The sequence below is a fragment of the Hyla sarda genome, chromosome 6 (assembly GCF_029499605.1).
Source record: "Hyla sarda isolate aHylSar1 chromosome 6, aHylSar1.hap1, whole genome shotgun sequence".
NCBI lineage: Eukaryota > Metazoa > Chordata > Amphibia > Anura > Hylidae > Hyla > Hyla sarda.
Genome location: NC_079194.1, coordinates 181,751,384 through 181,774,469, shown reverse-complemented (window position 1 = coordinate 181,774,469; position 23,086 = coordinate 181,751,384). Strand labels below are relative to the sequence as shown.

At 45.7% G+C, this 23,086-nt stretch overlaps 2 protein-coding genes across 6 annotated transcripts in view; one reads left to right on the top strand and one right to left on the bottom strand.

Annotated features, from left to right (window-relative positions):
• The window catches only part of LOC130276509 (putative nuclease HARBI1), a 117,354-nt gene extending 97,785 nt beyond the window's left edge, over positions 1–19,569 (bottom strand). The window contains exons 1-2 of one of the 3 annotated variants that reach the window (XM_056525983.1): positions 19,309–19,569; positions 8,753–8,825 (exon numbers count right to left, since the gene is read on the bottom strand). Coding sequence is in view for 1 of the 3 variants with exons in the window: in XM_056525986.1 (XP_056381961.1) it covers positions 7,605–7,698 (94 nt within the window). In the remaining 2 variants the exon portion in view is untranslated. Of the gene's footprint in view, positions 1–7,604; positions 7,728–8,752; positions 8,826–19,308 lie in introns of those variants that run through there. The other 2 variants (XM_056525984.1, XM_056525986.1) reach the window with 2 other exon arrangements.
• SPIRE2 (spire type actin nucleation factor 2) overlaps positions 1–23,086 on the top strand; it is an 89,947-nt gene that overhangs the window by 493 nt on the left and 66,368 nt on the right. Inside the window, exon 1 of one of the 3 annotated variants that reach the window (XM_056525978.1) lies at positions 7,831–7,960. The exons of the other annotated variants lie outside the window; for them this stretch is intronic. Within the exon in view, the coding sequence (XP_056381953.1) occupies positions 7,867–7,960 (94 nt within the window). The 5' untranslated portion in view covers positions 7,831–7,866. Of the gene's footprint in view, positions 1–7,830; positions 7,961–23,086 lie in introns of those variants that run through there. 3 annotated transcript variants of the gene reach the window in all.

The window sequence follows — 23,086 nt, the reverse complement described above, 5'->3', positions numbered from 1 at the left end:
ACTGTATACTGTGTGCATATAGGGCAGAACAAAAGATACTGCAAAAAGAAAGAGCATTCACAGACAGAGATATAGAAATGAGATAGACAAGCGATAGATAGACAAGTGATAGATAGATAGACAGACAAGTGATAGATAGATAGATATGAGATAGACAAGCAATAGATAGATAGACAGACAAGTGATAGATAGATAGACAAGCTATAGATAGACAAGCGATAGATAGATAGATAGATAGATAGATAGACAAGTGATAGATAGACAAGTGATAGATAAATAGATAGATAGACAAGTGATAGATAGATAGATAGACAAGTGATAGATAGATAGACAAGCTATAGATAGACAAGCGATAGATAGATAGATAGATAGATAGACAAGTGATAGATAGACAAGTGATAGATAAATAGATAGATAGACAAGTGATAGATAGACAGACAAGTGATAGATAGATAGACAAGTGATAGATAGATAGATATGAGATAGACAAGCAATAGATAGATAGACAGACAAGTGATAGATAGATAGACAAGCTATAGATAGACAAGCGATAGATAGATAGATAGATAGACAAGTGATAGATAGACAGACAAGTGATAGATAGATAGACAAGTGATAGATAGATAGATATGAGATAGACAAGCAATAGATAGATAGACAGACAAGTGATAGATAGATAGACAAGCTATAGATAGACAAGCGATAGATAGATAGATAGATAGACAAGTGATAGATAGACAAGTGATAGATAAATAGATAGATAGACAAGAGATAGATAGATAGACAAGTGATAGATAGATGATAGATAGATAGGTAGATAGACAAGAGATAGATAGATAGACAAGTGATAGATAGAGGATAGATGATAGATAGACAAGTGATAGATAGAGGATAGATGATAGATAGACAAGTGATAGATAGATAGAAAGATAGACAAGGGATAGATAGATAGATAGACAAGCGATAGATAGACAAGTGATAGATAGATGATAGATAGACAAGCGATAGATAGATAGATATACAAGAGATAGATATATAGATAGATAGACAAGTGATAGATAGACATGTGATAGATAGATAGATAGATAGACAAGAGATAGATATATAGATAGATAGACAAGCGATTGATAAATAGATAGACAAGCAATAGATAGATAGATAGAGAAGTGAAAGATAGACAAGCGATAGATAGACAAGTGATAGATAGATAATAGATAGACAAGCGATAGATAGCTATACAAGAGATAGATAGATGATAGATAGACAAGTGATAGATAGATAATAGATAGACAAGCGATAGATAGCTATACAAGAGATAGATAGATGATAGATAGACAAGTGATAGATAGATAATAGATAGACAAGCGATAGCTAGATAGATAAATAGATAGATAGATATACAAGAGATAGATAGCTGCTAGATAGACAATCGATAAATAGATAGACAAGTGATTGATAGATGAAAAATATGATATAAACAAGCCATAGATAGATAGATAGATAGATAGATGGATAGACAGATCTGTTTTGTCAGGTGTTTGCTAACAGTCATGTAGACTGCATTGTGCATCTATAGACAGTTTCCAATGTAGTTCATAGCCCAATATTTGCTAAAAGTTAATCCAAGCAGTGGTGCAGAATATTAGGTATAGTAGTGGGGGGTTATAGTCACTCCCTATTGAATTACACTCCCTGTAGACACACTAATAATTAGCCGTAGTATTGAATATCTGTGCTTTTGGTCTATCCACAACAATATTAAGAACAGATGTCCATCGATAGGATCAGACGTTGTAAATGGTTGGTAATGCTGTCATGTTGTGTCTGTAACATCAGATAAAAAGATTCCAGTAGGTCACTGGGAGTTGTTTGGGGCCGGGGCCACTAGATCCAAAGGCTGGGATGCCAAGTCTGCATGTGTGCCACCAGACTCTTCTCCACCAGGACCAGCAGAGCATGCTCACTGTAATTATCCACCAGGACTCATGATGAAGGGCATGCCTCACACTGTACCCAATCATTTATGTACTGTATACTGTACTTGGCATGTTATAAAAGTCTTCACGGGGACATTTCTTTGAATGCATTGAATGCAATTTCAAAGCACGTCATGAACTTTTCCTCCAATACTGCAGTTGTCTATTGGTCCCAATGGTTTTGCCAGTAGAGATGAACACAATACTAATAAGATCGTATGCTGCAGGCCAGGATATTATGACTAGGTTTACAATGTATAATACAGATCAGCAGTGGAGCACTGAGTGAAATGCTGAGAGAAGTATTAGAGAAGGTTGTATTGATTTCAAACCAATGAGAGCTTGGAAAAAAAGAGTCTGTACTAAGAAGTGACCATAAAAAGGTCAGACATGTTTGTACTGATGCAGCAGAGTGCAGTTTGTCATTTTACAAAAATCATTACTTTGCAAAGTGTGTTTTTTCATACAACTTGGGCTACATATTGAAATACACTATGAATCCTTATGGAGTTAATGACAAATCCAACTCTTCTTTATTTGTAGGTAGATGTGAAATAGTCAATAGCAGTTTAGAATATTGGCATGTGGTGGTTTTCAATAGGACAGTTAGTTAAGTAGTTGGCTGTGTTAGGGGGTCCCCATTGATCAGCTGGGACCCTCAGTGATCCTTTGCAATCTGTAGGAGGGAACCTAGCAGGAACTGTTCAATTTCCCTGCAGCGCCACCACAGGGAAAATAAAGCATTACACAGTTGCCACTGAAGTAACTGGTCGCCCATGTAAAACATGGACATGTTGGGTTCCCCAGAGTGAGTGATGCTCTTTGTAGCTGCTCCCTTCTGTAGGTAATAGATGAGGGTCCTGGACAGGGAATCCTCCAGTGTCAAGTGAGAATTACAGTGGTCCCTCAAGTTACAATATTAATTGGTTCCAGGACGACCATTGTATGTTGAAACCATTGTATGTTGAGATCAGAACTCTATGGAAACCTGGTAATTGGTTCTAAAGGCACCAAAATGTCATCCAAAAATAGGAAAAAGTGAGGATTAAAGAAAAATAAGTAGATAACTAATACAGATAAAGCAAGTACTTACATATAACAGTAAGAAAGATCTGCTAGGAAATCACTGTCTATGTCAGTGTTTCCCAAGAATGGAGCCTCCAGCTGTTGCAAAACAACAACTCCCAGCATGCCCGGACAGCCAAAGGCTGTCCGGGCATGCTGGGAGTTGTCGTTTTGCAACAGCTGGGGGCACCCTGCTTGGGAAAGACTGCTCTATGTAAAGTACAGGAGCTTCTTCAGGGTCCTGTACAGTACACACAATGTCCTAAAAAAGTAACATGGAGTCGCCCTCACCTGGTGTCCAAAGGAGCAGGTAACCCTGGCACAGGTAAAGTGTACAGAACATGTAATACCTCCCTGTACTGTAGGGGGCGCTACCAGACACCATTCAGTGCATACTCTTCAGTAATACAGGTGTTTTTACCAGTGAATGCCCATTCTGATTGGTCATTTCTTCCAGCCATTGACATGTATCACAGATCTGTTGTATGTTGAGTCTGGTTTCAACTTACAATGGTCCAGAAAAGACCATTGTATGTTGACACTATTGTATGTTGAGGCCATTGTAAGTTGAGGGATCACTGTACTTTAAAGGGTATTTAAAATGGAAGTTCTAAACCAGACAACCCTTGTGGTGCACAATTTCAACTCTGCTACACCTGTATATTACGTGGCATTAGATAGCACTGTATGTCTCATTGACTGTAGTAAGACTACATGGTAGTAAACTTTTAGGGCATGCTGATATTTTTTGTTCTACAAAGATTGTAATGTAGCAGCTGGATAGCAATATGGCAATACTGAAGATTAGGGACCAATCTCACACCAGTTATAGTTACCATAGGATAAGTTTTCAGCATAAGAACCTCTATGGCAGTGTTTCCCAACCAGAGTTCCTCCAGCTTTTGCAAAAACTACTACTCCCAACATGCTGGGAGTTGTAGTTTTGCAACAGCTGGAGGCACCTTGGTTTGGAAACACTGCTCTATGTTATCAGTGCATCATCATCATCATTTCAGCTGCTGATTCTGTATCTACAACACTGCTATGAAGATTCCATCAAGGAGACTATGGAGGAGATTTATCAGAACCTGTCCAGAGGAAAAGTTGGCCAGTTGCCCATAGCAACCAATCAGATTGCTTCTTTCATTTTTCACAGGCCTCTATAAAAATGAAAGAAGCAATCTGATTGGTTGCTATGGGCAACTGGTCAACTTTTCCTCTGCACAGGTTTTGATAAATCTCCTCCTATATGTATCAAACATGGCTAAAACTTTACTTCATAGACCAGATTCCTGATTCCCTAAACTCCCCTTCAATTTCTCTATTGCATATAGTTGTCTAATATTATTGTATTAACCACGCAATGCATAGACATACCGTATTTATCGGCGTATAACACGCACTTTTTAGGCTAAAATTTTTAGCCTAAAGTCTGTGTGCGTGTTATACGCCGATACACCCCCAGGAAAGGCAGGGGGAGAGAGGCCGTCGCTGCCCGCTTCTCTCCCCCTGCCTTTCCTGGGGTCTAGAGCGCTGCTGTCGGCCCTTCTCACCCCCTCGTTATCGGCGCCGCTGCCCGTTCTGTCCCCCTGACCATCGGTGCCGGCGCCGATAGCCAGGGGGAGAGAAGCGGCGCCGACAGCCAGGGGGAGAGAAGGGGCAGCGGCACCCATTGCCGGCGCCGCTGCCCCGTTGCCTCCCCACATCCCCGGTGGCATAATTACCTGAGTCCGGTCCGCGCTGCTCCAGGCCTCCGTCGTGCGTCCCCAGCGTCGTTGCTATGCACGGCGCGGCGCTCTGACGTCATGCGCCGCGCCGTTCAGCGCATAGCAATGACGCCGGGGACGCACGACGGAGGCCTGGAGCAGCGCGGACCGGACTCAGGTAATTATGCCACCGGGGATGGGGGGAGGCAACGGGGCAGCGGCGCCGGCAATGGGTGCCGCTGCCCCTTCTCTCCCCCTGGCTGTCGGCGCCGCTTCTCTCCCCCTGGCTATCGGCGCCGGCACCGATAGTCAGGGGGACAGAACGGGCAGCGGCGCCGATAACCAGGGGGTGAAAAGGGCCGACAGCAGTGCTCTCGACCCCAGGAAAGGCAGGGGGAGAGAAGCGGGCAGCGACGGCCTCTCTCCCCCTGCCTTTCCTGGGGGTATATCGGGGTATACACGCGCACACACGCACCCTCATTTTTTCATGGATATTTGGGTAAAAAACTTTTTTTACCCAAATATCCTTGGTAAAATGAGGGTGCGTGTTATAGGCCGGTGCGTGGTATACCCCGATAAATACGGTATTTCTCTGTTAGGCTGCATTCACACCTCGTTTTTTACATACGGGTGCCGGATCCGGCTGGGGGAGGGGCAAACCGGGCGCTCCCGTACCCAACCGGATCAGCCCGTGACTCCATTTACTTTAATGAGCCGATCGGAGTCAAACGGTGACTCCGGTCGGCTCAGTTTTGACCAGTATCCAGTTTTGGACTGGACCTAAAACCATAGTATACTACGGTTTTAGGTCCGGTCAGGAAACCGTATACGGGTCAAAACTGAGCCGACTGGAGTCACCGTTTGACTCCGGTCAGCTCATTAAAGTAAATTGAGTCACGGGCTGATCCGGTTGGGGTACGGGAGCACCCGGTTTGCCCCTCCCCCACCCAGATCCGGCACCCATATGTAAAAAACGAGGTGTGAATGCAGCCTTAATGGAGTGTATGATTACTCCCCCCCATGATAAACATAAAACAACGGAATCTCCCCTGTGATGCCCATATTATATTACCATATATGATTAATAGGAATGTACAGTCACATCAGCCTGGGCAAGGCTCCCAAATCTCCCAAGTCAGTGACCCTGTACCCTGTCTGTGGATTTTGGTGCTGAGATCACAGTTCTGTACCTGCCCATTGTTTACAATCTGCATCCTGCGCCATGCAGCAGCATCCAGCCTCACATCCCCCAACTCCCACTGCAATGTGAACATCAGCACTTAGCCAGAGACAGATGTATGTCACAGTATGCGACCATCAGCTGCTACAGCACTGTCAATGTAATGAATAAGCCCCCAACCTATCATTAAAACAAATGTATTCCTGACAGGTCATCGCAGGAAGGCTGACAGTATCATCCAAGCATTTGGCATAATAATTCTCAGCTTGTGTGTCAAGGAATATCTGTACAGTGATCCCTCAACTTACAATGGCCTCAACATACAATAGTTTCAACAATGTTTTTTTCTGGACCATTGTAACTCTAAACCAGACTCAACATACAATACTACAGACAGTCCAGATCTGTGAAATGTATCACAACTGGAGGAACTGACCAATCAGAATGGGCATTTTACTGGTAAATCACCTGTATTACTGAAGTGTATGCACTGACTGGTGTCTGGTAGCGCTCCCTACAGTAAAGGGAGGAACTACAAGTTCTGTACTACTCTTTACCTGGGCCAGGGTTAGTTGCTCCTTTGGACACCGAGTAAGGGCGGCTCCATTTGGGACACTGTGTGTACTGTACAGGACCCTGAAGAAGCTCCTGTCCTCTACATAAACCATTGTTTCCCAACCAGGGTGCCTCCAGCTGTTGCAAAACTACAACTCCCAGCATGCCTGGACAGCCATTGGCTGTCCGGGCACGCTGGGAGTTGTATTTTTGCAACAGCTGGAGACACCCTGGTTGGGAAACACTGACATAGACAGTGATTTACAGCTCCCAGCTTTCTTACTTTTTTATGTAAGGACTTGCTTTATCTGTATTCGTTATCTACTTATTTATCTTTAATCCTCACTTTTTACTATTTTTGGATGACATTTTGGGGGCTTCAGAACTAATTACCAGGTTTCCATAGAGTTATGGTCTCAACATTCAATGGTTTCAACATACAATGGTTGTCCTGGAACCAATTAATATTGTAAATTGAGGGACGACTGTATGTTCTACCAAACCAGGCTGGCAATGTCAAAGAGAATTCAGATTTATGTAGGTGTGGTTTGTCTAGTTAAAACCTAGTCGACTTACTGCGTTCTGCTCAAGGGGTTCCGGTTTTATGTAAATAAAGACTAAAACACTCCAGGCAAAACTCATACAGTGTTATACCTAGTGCAAAGTCTGCAGGGACTAAGCATGACACAGGACTTTCTGGCACACCATGACGAAAGAGAGAGGGAGTCCCTGTGTCATGCTCCTCAGGCCCTGCATTAGGCATAACACAGTATCAAGTCTGCTCAGAATGGTATATAAAATGGGTTATACTAAGATAACTGTTACCGTATATACTCAAGTATAAGCCGAGTTTTTCAGCACGATATTTCATGCTAAAAACGAGGGGTAAAGCCCCCCCTCGGCTTATACTCGAGTGAACTCTCCGCCTGTCAATCCCTTTCAGTGGTCTTCAACCTGCGGACCTTCAGATGTTGCAAAACTACTACTCCCAGCATGCCCGGACAGCCATCGGCTGTCCGGGCATTCTGAGAGTTGTAGCTTTGAAACATCTGGAGCTCTGCAGGTTGAAGACCACTGCGGCTTTCGTCATCATCCAGACCTCCCCTTTAGTTTTCTACTCACCTCCCCTCGGTGGGAAGGAAGGGTGAGCTGGTCCGGGCCATCTATGCTGAAGGGACCATCCGGTGGGGAGGGTTAGTCGTTCCAGGCTGTCCATCTTCACCGGGAGGCCCTCTTCTCCGCTCCGGGCCCGGCCCCGTACTAGGGACGTTGCCTTGACGACGATGCACAGGGACGTCCTTGCGCATGAATGTCCCTGTGCGTTGTCGTCAAGGCAACGTCACTAGTCCGGGGCCGGAGTGGAGAAGAGGGCCTCCCCGTGAAGATGGACAGCCTGGAACGACTAACCCTCCCCACCGGACAGTCCCTGCAGCATAGATGGCCCAGACCAGCTCACCCTTTCTTCCCACCGAGGGGAGGTGAGTAGAAAACTAAAGGGGGGGGTCTGGATGATGACGAAGGCCGCAGTGGTCTTCAACCTGTGGACCTCCAGATGTTTCAAAACTACGATGGCTGTCCGGGCATGCTGGCAGTTGTAGTTTTGCAACATCTGGAGGTCCGCAAGTTGAAGACCACTGATTGAAGGGATTGACAGGCGGTGATGATGAAGGGGGGGGGGGGGGGATGATGACAGGGTGATGATGACAGGGTGATGATGAAGGGGGTCTGGATGATGACAGGGTGATGATGACGGGGGTGTTAATGAGGGGGTCTGGATGATGACAGGGTGATGATGAGGGGGGTGTTAATGAGGGGGGTCTGGATGATGACAGGGTAATTATGACGGGGGTGTTAATGACGGGGGTCTGGATGATGATGTATTTCCCACCCTAGGCTTATAGTCGAGTCAATAACTTTTCCTGGGTTTTTGAGGTGAAATTAGGGGCCTCGGCTTAGATTCAGGTCGGCTTTTACTCGAGTATATACGGTACTTTTAAATTTTAAGGGCCCAAAAACTGGGCAGCTTAGCCACCGCTGTGTACATTCTCTATGGGACTTCTAAATATGGTTGAGGACTATACTCACCTATGTTCAGATGTCCCACAGACAGTGAATAAAGTGGTGTAGTATATACACTGCCACTCCATTCACTTCCCGAATAATTGTCCTGTTATCAAGATTAGTGGGGGTCCCACTGATCCACTAGATAACTTAATCTTGGGATGGATAACCCCATTAATTATGGTATAATAAAAAGTTCTGCAACTTACCAATATACTTTTTGTTTTGCTTCTTCACTGTTTTAGGATATCTGCTTGCTGTCAGTGAATGGGAACTTTTTTCCTAAAAACATAATTGTTCTATCAGCTTAGAATATGTTGCAACTGTATTCAGTCTAGGCAATCTCCTGTGGGGTAAACAGCTAGGACTCTTTAACACTTCCACTGATATAGTGTGCTGAACTATCAGGACTGAATAGAGATGTATGCTGTTGATGTGTTTAGCTTACAAAGAACTGTTTAGACCAGTGTTTTCCAACCAGTGTGCCTCCAGCTGTTTCTAAACATCAACTCTCAGTATGCCGAGACAGACTGCCTATCCAGGCATGCTGGGAGCTCTCTGCGATGGAAACTGTATAAATTTAGGAAAGACACAAGGCTACACCTGATGGACACTTTTGACATATAATGATGTCTATCAGGTCCCAACAACATGTCCATTGTTCTACCAAAAAAAAAAAAAATTTGTATCAGTGCTATATTTCCTGTCATAAATTACAGAATCTGTGATGGCATCACTTGTGGACAGAGCATGAGGTGTACACCGGTTTTAGCCTCTGGATGTAAACAAACATGTTTCCATTTTCTGTGAGCAAGCAGAAAACAGTAATGCCTGTAAACCCAAAATATACAGTGGGCTCTCAACTTACAATGGCAAGGGACAATGGCTGGAAAAACGGCAATGGCTGTAAGAACTGACCAATCAGAATGGACATTTCACTGATAAACCCCCTGTATTACTGAAGTGCATGCACTGACTGGCTGTCTGGTAGCGCCTCCTACAGAACAGGGAGGTATTACATGTTCTGTGCTGCTCTTTATATGTGCTAGGGTTAGCTACTCCTTTGGACACCAGGTGAGGGCGGCTCCATCTTACTTTTTTGGGACGCTGTATGTATAGTACAGGACCCTGAAGAAGCTCATAGACAGTGATTTACAGCTTCCAATAGCTCTTCCTTACTTTATATGTAAGGACCTGCTTTATCTATATTAGCTATTTACTTATTTTTCTTTAATATTCTCTTCTTCCTATTTTTGGATGACATTTTGGTGCTTTTGAACCAACTGCCAGTTTTCCATAGAAATATGGTCTCAACATACAATTATTTCAACATACAATGGTCATCCTAGAATCAATTTATATTGTATTGATGGACCACTGTTTTAGAAACTATTATTTTATAAGTTTATGTCAGGTCATGGCTGTGATTTTTTTTTCTGTCCAAATTCCAGAGGTCCCCAGTAGAGATGAGCGAACTTACAGTAAATTCGATTCGTCACGACTTTCTCGGCTCGGCAGTTGATGACTTTTCGTGCATAAAAGAGTTCAGCTTTCAGGTGCTCCCGTGGGCTGGAAAAGGTGGATACAGTCCTAGGAGACTCTTTTCTAGGACTGTATCCACCTTTTCCAGCCCACGGGAGCACCTGAAAGCTGAACTGCTGAGCCGAGAAGTTCGTGACGAATCAAATTTACTGAAGTTCGCTCATCTCTAGTCCTCAGTCTTTTGTACATGTAAACCACGATAAACATTAAAGTCATTAGAAGTCACTGTGATAAGGTTTTGCTCATATTGCAAAGTATTAGTAGTATGATGTACCCCAGGTCCCCCTATGGCACAATACTATCTACAGCTGCCCATGGTTAGCCACCCAAGGGTCCCAACAGCTGCAAGTGACTACGTTAACACCAGCAGAATGATTTTTAATAGCATTGAACTTGGGTTATTATACGATGTGATGATTATTGCGTAGCTTGTTTGGCATGCTGCATTTTTCTCTCTTCTTGGTGTGCAGAATTTATTACATTTTTGTGGTGTGTATGTTATCTATTTCAGCACTGAAATCAATAGAGCGGCATAGACATGCATGTTAAACTGTGACAACGCCTTTTAGAGCTGCAATGACATTAAAGCAGTTATATCTTCACAAATACTGTACATTGCTGCAATACCAGTTCTCAGAATGAACGTCATACCCTATCGGACAATTCTATTACCAGTCAGAATACTGAATTTTCAACCATTATATTTCTTTCTGCTCTTGAAAAACACACAACCTAGAACAAAGCAGGCTAAAATGCCATAGCCAGAGGCCCACTTCAGACCTTGTGCAAAATGCATCCTGAAAATCCTATGTCTAATGTCAATGGAATGCATTAGGAGAAGACTGGACTTTTTTTAGCAAAAATCAGATGCTGTAAATATGTGCACTGTCCACTAGCACATTTAGGTTGTCCAGACATGCTGAGAGTTGTAGTTTTGCAACAGCTGGAGGAACACTGTTTGGAAAATACTGGACTAATGTATTACAAAAAAGGGATTTTTTGAGAATAGAAAAACATAGTTGCTTCTCAGAGTAACAATGCCCTGCTTGCTTAAAGGGTTACTCCGGTGCATTGCCGTGGAATGAGATTTGCCATAGAATGAGATGGTCCGCCTCCATCACATCCTATTGGCTCTCTCTTATCACGTGACATATTTAAACGTCACGCATCGATGCGCACAGCAGTGTCAGTTTGGCTATCACAGGGAGAGGATCTCCTCACCCTGTGATAGCTGAAGCTGTACGGAGGTCTCATGGCCTCTGTGGCCCGACAGAAGTTCACACATGTACGCAGCTCATACGGCTGCCTCATATACATTTACTGTTGATCCACAGCGCTATCGGGATCCCTATGCCCGATGGCGCTGTCATCAGGATCCCCACGCCCGCAGCTCTACACCCCATCCCCCGCAGCTCTACTCCCCGTCCCCCGGAGCTCTACTCCCCGTCCCCTGTGAACGCTCAGGGAGCGATCCACAGCGCTATGGGGATTCCTACGCCCGATGGCGCTGTCATCAGTGTGCGTTCCCGTGAGCGCCCCATGCTCCCCGTCCCTCCATAGCTCTACTCCCCGTCCCGTTAACGCTCAGGGAGCGGGGAACAGAAAGTAGAGCATCGGGCGCAGGTTAAGTTATTCGCGTAGTGCTGCGCATGCGCAGTACTACTTTACCTGCGCCCGATGCTCTACTTTCTGTTCCCCGCTCCCTGAGCGTTACGGGGAGTAGAGCTGCGGGGGACGGGGAGTAGAGCTGCGGGCATGGGGCGCTCGCGGGGACGCACACTGATGACAGCGCCATCGGGCGTAGGAATCCCCATAGCGCTGTGGATCGCTCCCTGAGCGTTCACAGGGGACGGGGAGTAGAGCTGCGGGGGACGGGGAGTAGAGATGCGGAGGGACGGGGAGTAGAGATGCGGAGGGACGGGGAGTAGAGATGCGGAGGGACGGGGAGTAGAGATGCGGAGGGACGGGGAGTAGAGATGCGGGGGACGGGGAGTAGAGATGCGGGGGACGGGGAGTACAGCTGCGGGGGACGGGGAGTACAGCTGCGGGGGATGGGGTGTAGAGCTGCGGGCGTGGGGATCCTGATAGCGCTGTGCATCAACAGTAAATGTATATGAGGCAGCCGTATGAGCGGCGTACATGTGTGAACTTCTGTCGGGCCACAGAGGCCATGAGACCTCCGTGCAGCTTCAGCTATCACAGGGTGAGGAGATCCTCTGCCTGTGATAGCCAAACTGACACTGCTGTGCGCATCGATGCGTGACGTTTAAATATGTCACGTGACAAGAGAGAGCCAATAGGATGTGATGGAGGCGGACCATCTCATTCTATGGCAAATCTCATTCCACGGCAATGCACCGGCGCTAAAACATCTTATCCCCTTTCCAAAGGTTAGGGGATAAGATGCCTGATCGCGTGGGTCCCGCCGCTGGGAACCCCCGTGATCTTCCACGCCGTACCTTGTTAGAATCAGCCCCCGGAGCGTGCTCGCTGCGGGTCTGATTACTGGCGATCACGGGGACGGAGCATAGTGACGTCACGGCTCCGCCCCCTCAATGCAAGCCTATGGAGGGGGCATGTCACGCCCCCTCCATAGGCTTGCATTGAGGGGGCGGAGCGTGATGTCACAAGCCAGTAATCAGACCCTGAGCAAGCACGCTCCAGGGGCTGATTCTAACGGGGTGCAGCGTGGAAGATCACGGGGGTCCCCAGCGGCAGGACCCCCGTGATCAGGCAACTTATCCTCTATCCTTTGGATAGGGGATAAGATGTCTTAGCACCAGAGTACCCCTTTAAGGTCTGTTTTTCTGATCTCCTACAATGGGTTTAGTGAATGTACTTATCCTTTGTAAAAGAAGTTGACCATTGGGCCAGAAAGTTGTGCAAAAGGTAACCTTGTGAAGTTTCCTAACACCCATAATATTGGAAATAAGGAACCTCTTCCCAAGGACTCCATAGCACGGATGGGTAGTGAGGAAAGTGGTGTATATGAGTATATTCTGTGTAGAAGATCTGCACCTGCTTTATGAATAGAATTTAGGGTACAAGGTATCTATATCTACAGGCTCCTGTGGTATAATGTACTGCTTATATGCCCATTCTGCCAAGTCACACATAATCTATACATTTCAAGTAATAGTTGATTTTGCACAATTTTGTTTAGACATAAGCGCTGTAGCTCTGGCTCTCTAATAGAGATACATGGAGGGCCGTGTCGTCCACTGCTTTGCGCTGTGGTCGACAGTAATCCGTGCATGGAGTGAAGGTCGCTCCATGCAGTGAAAGAATCGGGGTGGCGGACAGAAGATTGCAGAAAACGTATGCCCCATCCTTTTGAAACACGATAAGATGTTCATTTCCCCTTTTAAAAAAAAACCTTCTCCCAGATGTTCCTCTCTTTCACCTACAAGAATGATTTGGCTCCATTTAATTTCTCCAAAAGGGATCACAGCACTGGTATTAAAATGTCCATTTAATTTCCATGACACATGAGGTACCTCTGTCCATAACCCCTAATACAAAAGAGCAGTACTTGTAACTTGGCCCAATAACCTATTATGTGGCCAGCAATTCATTTGGATGACGGGCACACAATCCAACAGCAGCAGCCTCCTGCGGAGATATCATTTCTTCACATTAATAAAGAAAAATTGGAAGATGGCACTCAAAAGCAGGGATAGTAAAGACGAAAAAGTTTATTCACCCATTTGTACTGGATGGGTGAATAAAACTTTATGTCTTCCCTCTCCCTTCTTTCCTGCTTTGGAGTGCTGTCTTCCAATTTTCTTTATTCATTTTTGACCTTGGTCTGGTCTTGAGGACTGAGCACCCCTGGATTTTTCAAAGTCTTTCACTGTGCACCATTCATCATTGTATTTGCGATTTCTTCACATTAGATTTTAGAAGCTGGAATTCCAGGAATACACTGGTCTCTGGGTCTCAAAATGTCATGATGGAACAATCCCTGTCATTGATTTTACAATATGTTTGTTTAGAGAGTACAAAGCCACAGGATAATACTCTACAAATAATTATTGAATAAAATATAAACTTGTGGACATACTAATTTGCTTAGTGTGGGAAGGAACACAAGAATTACTAAAATTGTCTTGTTCTAAGACATTCTACACTTAGATGCACAGTCTTAAAAGGGTTTTCCAGGCATAAAAAATGTTTGATACCGTAGTTTGTTTGGGCTCCTTAAAAAAGAGCATAATCACTTTCCTGGGACCCCCCATTCCCCCCACTGTAATGTCTTCCATGCCACTGCTCATTGCTCTGCTTTCTACTTGCGAGGCTGACTTGTCTCAGCAGTGTATCAAAAAATTTATATATCTTCAGAACACCTTTAACCCCTTAAGGACCAAGCATTTTTCTGTTTTTACACTTTCGTTTTTTCCTCCTCACCTTTTAAAAATCATAACCCTTTCAATTTTGCACCTAAAAATCCATATGAGGGCTTATTTTTTGCGCCACCAATTCTACTTTGGAATGATATGAGTCATTTTACACAAACATTTATGGCGAAACGGAAAAAAAAATAATTGTGCGACAAAATTGAAGAAAAAACACCATTTTGTAAATTTTGGGGGCTTCTGTTTCTAGGCAGTACATTTTTCGGTAAAAATTACACTTTATCTTTATTCTGTAGGTCCATACGATTAAAATGATACCCTACTTATATAGGTTTGATTTTGTCGCACTTGTCACGATGCCGGCTGGCAGGAGGTGGATCCTCTGTGCCAGAGAGGGATTGGCGTGGACCGTGCTAGTGGACCGGTTCTAAGTCACTACTGGTTTTCACCAGAGCCCGCCGCAAAGCGGGATGGTCTTGCTGCGGCGGTAGTGACCAGGTCGTATCCACTAGCAACGGCTCAACCTCTCTGGCTGCTGAAGATAGGCGCGGTACAAAGGAGTAGACAGAAGCAAGGTCGGACGTAGCAGAAGGTCGGGGGCAGGCGGCAAGGTTCGTAGTCAGGGTGGATAGCAGAAGTTCTGGTACACAGGCTTTGGACACACAAAAACGCTTTCACTGGCACAAGGCAACAAGATCCGGCAAGGGAGTGCAAGGGAGGAGATCAGATATAGCCAGGGAGCAGGTGGAAGCCAATTAAGCTAATTGGGCCAGGCACCAATCATTGGTGCACTGGCCCTTTAAGTCTCAGGGAGCTGGCGCGCGCGCGCCCTAGAGAGCGGAGCCGCGCGCGCCAGCACATGACAGCAGGGGACGGGAACGGGTAAGTGACCTGGGATGCGATTCGCGAGCGGGCGCGTCCCGCTGTGCGAATCGCATCCCCGACGGCCATGACAGTGCAGCGCTCCCGGTCAGCGGGACCGACCGGGGCACTGCGGAGAGAGAGACGCCGTACGCGCTCCGGGGAGGAGCGGGGACCCGGAGCGCTAGGCGTAACAGTACCCCCCCCCCCCTTAGGTCTCCCCTTCTCTTTGTCCGGTAATTGCCTCCCTTGGGATGAGGACACCGGGAAAGGATGGAGGGATTCCTCAACGGCAGGCAGTACAGCAGGAGTGGGAATGGGGAGGGAGGGCAGAGGGCGAGGCCTGGCACGGGGCAGTGTGACACCAGGACGAGGACCATGAGGAGGCACCGAGGCTTGCCTGACTGGACTGGGAGGGGGGGAGAGGCACTTCTTAAGGCGGGCAGAGTCCATAACGACCTTAGGAAGACCGGATACAGGAGGAACCACAGGGTCACGGCAGGGAGTACTGGGAACCGGTTTAAGGCAGTCCTTGAAGCAAGAGGTACCCCAGCTCTTGATCTCCCCTGTGGACCAATCCAGGGTTGGGGAATGGTGTTGAAGCCAGGGTAGTCCAAGGAGAATTTCGGAAGTGCAATTGGAGAGGACCAAAAACTCAATTTTTTCGTGATGAGTTCCGATGCACATTAGGAGGGGCTCCGTGCGGTAACGCACGGTGCAATCCAACCTGGCTCCGTTGACCGCGGAAATGTGGAGTGGCTTGACAAGACGGGTCACCGGGATGCGGAATTTATTCACCAAGGACTCCCGAATAAAATTCCCAGAGGCACCAGAGTCCAGGCAGGCCACGGCTGAGAGGGAAGAGCTGGCTGAAGAAGAAATCCGTACAGGCACCGTGAGACGTGGAGAAGCCGACTTAGCATCAAGAGACGCCACACCCACGAGAGCTGGGTGCGAGCGTGCGTTTCCCAGACGTGGAGGACGGATAGGGCAATCCACCAAAAAATGTTCGGTACTGGCACAGTACAGACAAAGATTCTCTTCCTTACGGCGATTCCTCTCTTCCAGGGTCAGGCGAGACCGATCCACTTGCATGGCCTCCTCGGCGGGAGGCCTAGGCGCAGATTGCAATGGAGACTGTGGGAGAGGTGTCCAGAGATCTAAGTCCTTTTCCTGGCGGAGCTCTTGATGCCTCTCAGAAAAACGCATGTCAATGCGAGTGGCTAGATGAATGAGTTCATGCAGGTTAGCAGGAGTTTCTCGTGCGGCCAGAACATCTTTAATGTTGCTGGATAGGCCTTTTTTAAAGGTCGCGCAGAGGGCCTCATTATTCCAGGAAAGTTCAGAAGCAAGAGTACGGAATTGTATGGCGTACTCGCCAACGGAAGAATTACCCTGGACCAGGTTCAGCAGGGCAGTCTCAGCAGAAGAGGCTCGGGCAGGTTCCTCAAAGACACTTCGAATTTCTGAGAAGAAGGAGTGTACAGAGGCAGTGACGGGGTCATTGCGGTCCCAGAGCGGTGTGGCCCATGACAGAGCTTTTCCAGACAGAAGGCTGACTACGAAAGCCACCTTAGACCTTTCAGTAGGAAACTGGTCCGACATCATCTCCAAGTGCAGGGAACATTGCGAAAGAAAGCCACGGCAAAACTTAGAGTCCCCATTAAATTTGTCCGGCAAGGACAGGCGTAGGCTAGGAGTGGCCACTCGCTGCGGAAGGGGTGCAGGAGCTGGCGGAGGAGATGATTGCTGCTGAAGTTGCGACTGAAGTTGCTGCACAATGGTGGACACTTCCGATAGCTGGTGGGTTAGATGGGCGATCTGTCGGGATTGCTGGGCGACCACCGTGGTGATATCAGAGATATAAGGCAGAGGGACCTCAGCGGGATCCATGGCCGGATCTACTGTCACGATGCCGGCTGGCAGGAGGTGGATCCTCTGTGCCAGAGAGGGATTGGCGTGGACCGTGCTAGTGGACCGGTTCTAAGTCACTACTGGTTTTCACCAGAGCCCGCCGCAAAGCGGGATGGTCTTGCTGCGGCGGTAGTGACCAGGTCGTATCCACTAGCAACGGCTCAACCTCTCTGGCTGCTGAAGATAGGCGCGGTACAAAGGAGTAGACAGAAGCAAGGTCGGACGTAGCAGAAGGTCGGGGGCAGGCGGCAAGGTTCGTAGTCAGGGTGGATAGCAGAAGTTCTGGTACACAGGCTTTGGACACACAAAAACGCTTTCACTGGCACAAGGCAACAAGATCCGGCAAGGGAGTGCAAGGGAGGAGATCAGATATAGCCAGGGAGCAGGTGGAAGCCAATTAAGCTAATTGGGCCAGGCACCAATCATTGGTGCACTGGCCCTTTAAGTCTCAGGGAGCTGGCGCGCGCGCGCCCTAGAGAGCGGAGCCGCGCGCGCCAGCACATGACAGCAGGGGACGGGAACGGGTAAGTGACCTGGGATGCGATTCGCGAGCGGGCGCGTCCCGCTGTGCGAATCGCATCCCCGACGGCCATGACAGTGCAGCGCTCCCGGTCAGCGGGACCGACCGGGGCGCTGCGGAGAGAGAGACGCCGTACGCGCTCCGGGGAAGAGCGGGGACCCGGAGCGCTAGGCGTAACAGCACTTCTGGAAAAAATCATAACTACATGCATGAAAATTTATACATTTAAAATTGTCCTTTTCTGACCCCTATAACTTTTTTATTTTTCCACGTACAGGGCGGTTTTAATCGGTACCATTTTTATTTTGATTGGACTTCTTGATCGCTTTTTATTCCTTTTTTTATGGTATGAAAAGTGACCAAAAAGACGCTATTTTGGACTTTGGAATTTTTTTGCGTGTACACCATTGACCGTGCGGTTTAATTAATGATATATTTTTATAGTTCAGACATTTACGCACGCGACGATACTACATATGTTTATTTTTATTATGGTTACATATTTTTAATATGGAATTTGGGAAAAGGGGGGTGATTTAAACTTTTAATAAAGAAGGGTTTAATGTGTGTGTTTTTAAACTTTTTTTTTTTACACTTTTAGTCCCCTTAGGGGACTTTTAGGAGGAATCATTTGATTCCTCATACAGATGAATGGGATTGCATACAATCCCATTCATCTGTGTGCTCTGCGCTCGATTGATAAAGCCTGGTCCTGCCAGGCTTTATCATTCAGAGAGCCAGAGCCGACACAGGAGGAGAGGTAAGCCCTCAGGCTACCTCAGCAGTGGATCGCTCCCCCGCGATCGCGCTGCGGGGGAGCGATCCACCCCACTGGACCACCAGGGACTGTATACAGGCACCTTTAGACGCCGCTGTCAACTTTGACAGCGGCGATCTAAAGGGTTAATAGCCGACCGCGGCGATCGCCGCATGTCGGCTATTAACGCTGGCCCCCAGCTACAGGAATCAGCTGGGGGCTGGCTGGTATGACGCGGGCTCGAGTCGGGAGCCCGCGTCATACCCCGGTAACGGCCATTGGACGAGTATAGACGTCCATGGTCGTTATCGGGTTAAAGTCACCAGATATCTTAAAGTAGTGATAAATCTGGCGCCTAATACTGCTCTTCTAAGTTTGCACTTCTGTTCTTAGTTCACACCAATTTATTAATCTTCTTTTTTTTTTTTTTTTTTTTTTTACTTACCTTTAAGCAACTCGGTGTGCCAAAATATTTGGCACATTTGGCGCATCATGCCCCTTTCCACCCATTCTGTTCCTTTTGTCATATGTTTCTTAATAAATGTGCTGTGCGCTACAATTCTGGTGCACTTGGGGACAAATGTCTGGTACAGCAAACTTGGTACATCTTCTAAAATGGTGTTCATGCATTGCATCAATTGGGTGTGTTTTGCCATAATTTTACTGAAATGGCAGCAACAAATAACACACGATGCAACGAGGACATATAAATGCAACCATAGGTAAGCGAGAATTGTTTTCATGCTGTGTATCCCCTTAAAGGGGTACTCCGGGGAAGTTAAGAAAAATAAAAATGCCCCAAAGCCATCACAATACCTGTTCTGTGTCCCCTGTAGTTATTCATGTGGTTTTGGCAGTTCCTTTGGCCCCTGATGTCTCCTAAATACTTTTTTTCCCTTATCTGCAGCATAGACTACAACTCCCAGAATTCAGCTCTGTGTAATGGCTGCCAGCCAACTGCTTTCACTATCTGTGTGCAGACACTGCAGCTCTCTCACACTCACACACACACATACACACTGGGGGAGATTTATCAAACTGTGTGAGAGAAGAGAAAAAGTGGAGGGATTTTCCCACAGCAACTAGCTAACAAGCTGAGGTAAAGTGAAAGCCAAGCTGCATATGGGGAAATTCCTCCACTTTTTCTCTCACACAGTTTGATAAATCCAGGCCACCTCCTGCTATGAATGTTTCTGTGTTCTGAATGGCAGCATATTCAAAAGAAAAACAGCAGCTACGGTATGTGCCCAGTTGTGACTAAGAATCTTCACTGCTTTTTTTTCTCACAAGCTCCTCACACAGGGAGGGGAGGTGTGGCTGTACAGCCAGAGCTCTAGCCCAATCAGAAATCAGACATAGATCAGGTGATGTTGTCTTGATGGGAGGGGCTGCTCTCACTGAGGAGACAACATGGATCTAAAAACTGCATTTTTCTCTCACTTTCTGCATGTAAGTGACAGCTGAAAGAGGAAAACTGTTGTATATAGATAATGAATGATATTTAGACAAATGCATTGGTTGGTGAGAGGGAAAGAATGGGCTATGGATTTAGTTCCCCGGAGTACCTCTTTAACCCCTTAAGGACTCAGGGTTTTTCCGTTTTTGCACTTTCGTTTTTTCCTCCTTACCTTTAAAAAATCATAACCCTTTCAATTTTCCACCTAAAAATCCATATTATGGCTTATTTTTTGCGTTGCCAATTCTACTTTGCAGTGACATTAGTCATTTTACCCAAAAATGCACGGCGAAACGAAAAAAAAATCATTGTGCGACAAAATCGAAAAAAAAACGCCATTTTGTAACTTTTGGGGGCTTCCGTTTCTACGCAGTGCATATTTCGGTAAAAATTACACCTTATCATTATTCTGTAGGTCCATACGGTTAAAATGATACCCTACTTATATAGGTTTGATTTTGTCGCACTTCTGGAAAAAATCATAACTACATGCAGGAAAATTTATACGTTTAAAAATGTCATCTTCTGACCCCTATAACTTTTTTATTTTTCCACGTACGGGGCGGTATGAGGACTCATTTTTTGCGCCGTGATCTGAAGTTTTTATTGGTATGATTTTTGTTTTGATCTGACTTTTTGATCACTTTTTATTCATTTTTTAATGTTATAAAAAGTTACCAAAATACGCTTTTTTAGACTTTAGAATTTTTTTGCGCGTACGCCATTGACCGTACGGCTTAATTAATGATATATTTTTATAGTTCGGACATTTACGCACGCGGCGATACCACATATGTTTATTTTTTTTTTTTTTTTACACTGTTTTATTTTTCTTATGGGAAAAGGGGGGTGATTCAAACTTTTATTAGGGAAGGGGTTAAATGACCTTTATTAACACTTTTTTTTTACTTTTTTTTTGCAGTGTTATAGGTCCCATAGGGACCTATAACACTGCACACACTGATCTCTCATCCTGATCACAGGTGTGTATTAACACGCCTGTGATCAGCATTATCGACGCTTGACTGCTCCTGCCTGGATCTCAGGCACGGAGCAGTCATTCGTCGATCGGACACCGAGGAGGCAGGTAAGAGCCCTCCCGGTGTCCGATCAGCTGTTCGGGACGCTGCGATTTCACCGCGGCGGTCCCGAACAGCCCGACTGAGCAGCCGGGATACTTTCAGTTTCACTTTAGAAGCGGCGGTCAGCTTTGACCGCCGCTTCTAAAGGGTTAATACCGCACATCGCCGCGATCGGAGATGTGTGGTATTAGCAGCGGGTCCCGGCCGTTGATTAGCGCCGGGACCCACGCGATATGATACGGGATCGCGGCGCGATCCCGCTTCATATCGCGGGAGCCGGCGCAGGACGTAAATATACGTCCTGCGTCGTTAAGGGGTTAAGGACCAGCCTATTTTCACCATAAGGACCCGAGCATTTTTTGCACATCTGACCACTTTCAATTTAAACATTAATAACTCTGGGATGCTTTTACTTTTCATTCTAATTCCAAGACAGTTTTTTCGTGACATATTCTACTTTATGTTAGTGGTAAATTTTTGTCGATACTTGCATCATTTCTTGGTAAAAAAAAATTCCCAAATTTGATGAAAATTTGAAAATGTTGCTTTTTTTTTTTACTTTGAAACTCTCTAAGGAAAATGGACATCCCAAATAAATGATATATTGATTCACATATACAATATGTCTACTTTATGTTGGCATCATAACATTGACATGTTTTTTCTTTTAGAAGACACCAGAGGGCTTCAAAGTTCAGCAGCAATTTTCCAATTTTTCACAAACATTTCAAAATCAGAATTTTTCAGGGACCAGTTCAGATTTGAAGTGGATTTGAAGGGCCTTCATATAAGAATACCCCATAAATGACCCCATTATAAAAACTGCCTCCCCCCCCCCCCCCCAAAGTATTCAAAAGGACATTCAGAAAGTGTGTTAACCCTTTAGGTGTTTCACAGGAATAGCAGCAAAGTGAAGGAGAAAATTCAAAATCTTCATTTTTTACACTGGCATGTTCATGTAGACCCAGTTTTTGAATTTTTACAAGGGGTAAGAGGAGAGAAATATACCCTAAAATTTGTAACCCAATTTCTATTGAGTAAGGAAATACCTAATATGTGGATGTAAAGTGTTCTGTGGGTGCACTAGAGGGCTCAGAAGGGAAGGAGCAACAATGGGATTTTGAAGAGTGAATTTTTTCTGAAATGGTTTTTGGGGGGCATGTCACATTTAGGAAGTCCCTATGGTGCCAGAACAGCAAAAAAAAAAAACAAACAAAAAAAAACACAACAAGGACGTAACAAGGGGTACAGTGAGCCTTAACACCCCACAAGTGTTTGACGACTTTTTGTTAAAGGGGTACTCCGGTGGAAAACTTTTTTTTTTAAATCAACTGATGCCAGAAGGTTAAACAGATTTGTCAGCAGAGAGCAGCAGATGTCAGCAGAGAGCACTGTGCTCGTGATATCATCAGAGAGCTCTGTGTTCCAAAAAAAAAATTATTTCTTCTGTAGTATTCAGCAGCTAATAAGTACTGGAAGGATTAAGATTTTTTAATAGAAGTCATTTACAAATTGATAAAAAAATAAATAAATAAATAAAGTTTTCCACCGGAAACTGAAATGGTTTAGGAAGCCCCTATGTGCCAGAACAGAAAAAAAAAAACACATGGCATACTACTTTGGAAACTACACCCCACAAGGAACGTAACAAGCGGTACAGTGAGCCTTAACACCCCACAGGTGTTTGACAACTTTTTGTTAACGTCTGATGTGTAATAAAAAAAAAAAATTTCACTAAAATGCAGTTTTTTCCCCAAATTTTACATTTTTACAAGGGGTAATAGGAGAAAATGCCCCCCAAAATTTGTAACCCCATTTCTTCTGTGTATGGAAATACCCCATGTGTGGACATCAAGTGCTCTGCTGGCGCACTACAATGCTCAGAATAGAAGGAGCGTCATTGAGCTTTTGGAGAGAGAATTTGGTTGGAATAGAAGTCGGGGGGCATGTGTGTTTGCAAAGCCCCCCGTGGTGCCAGAACAGTGGACCTCCCCCCCACATGTGACCCCATTTTGGAAACTACACCCCTCACATAATTTAATAAGGGGTGCAGTGA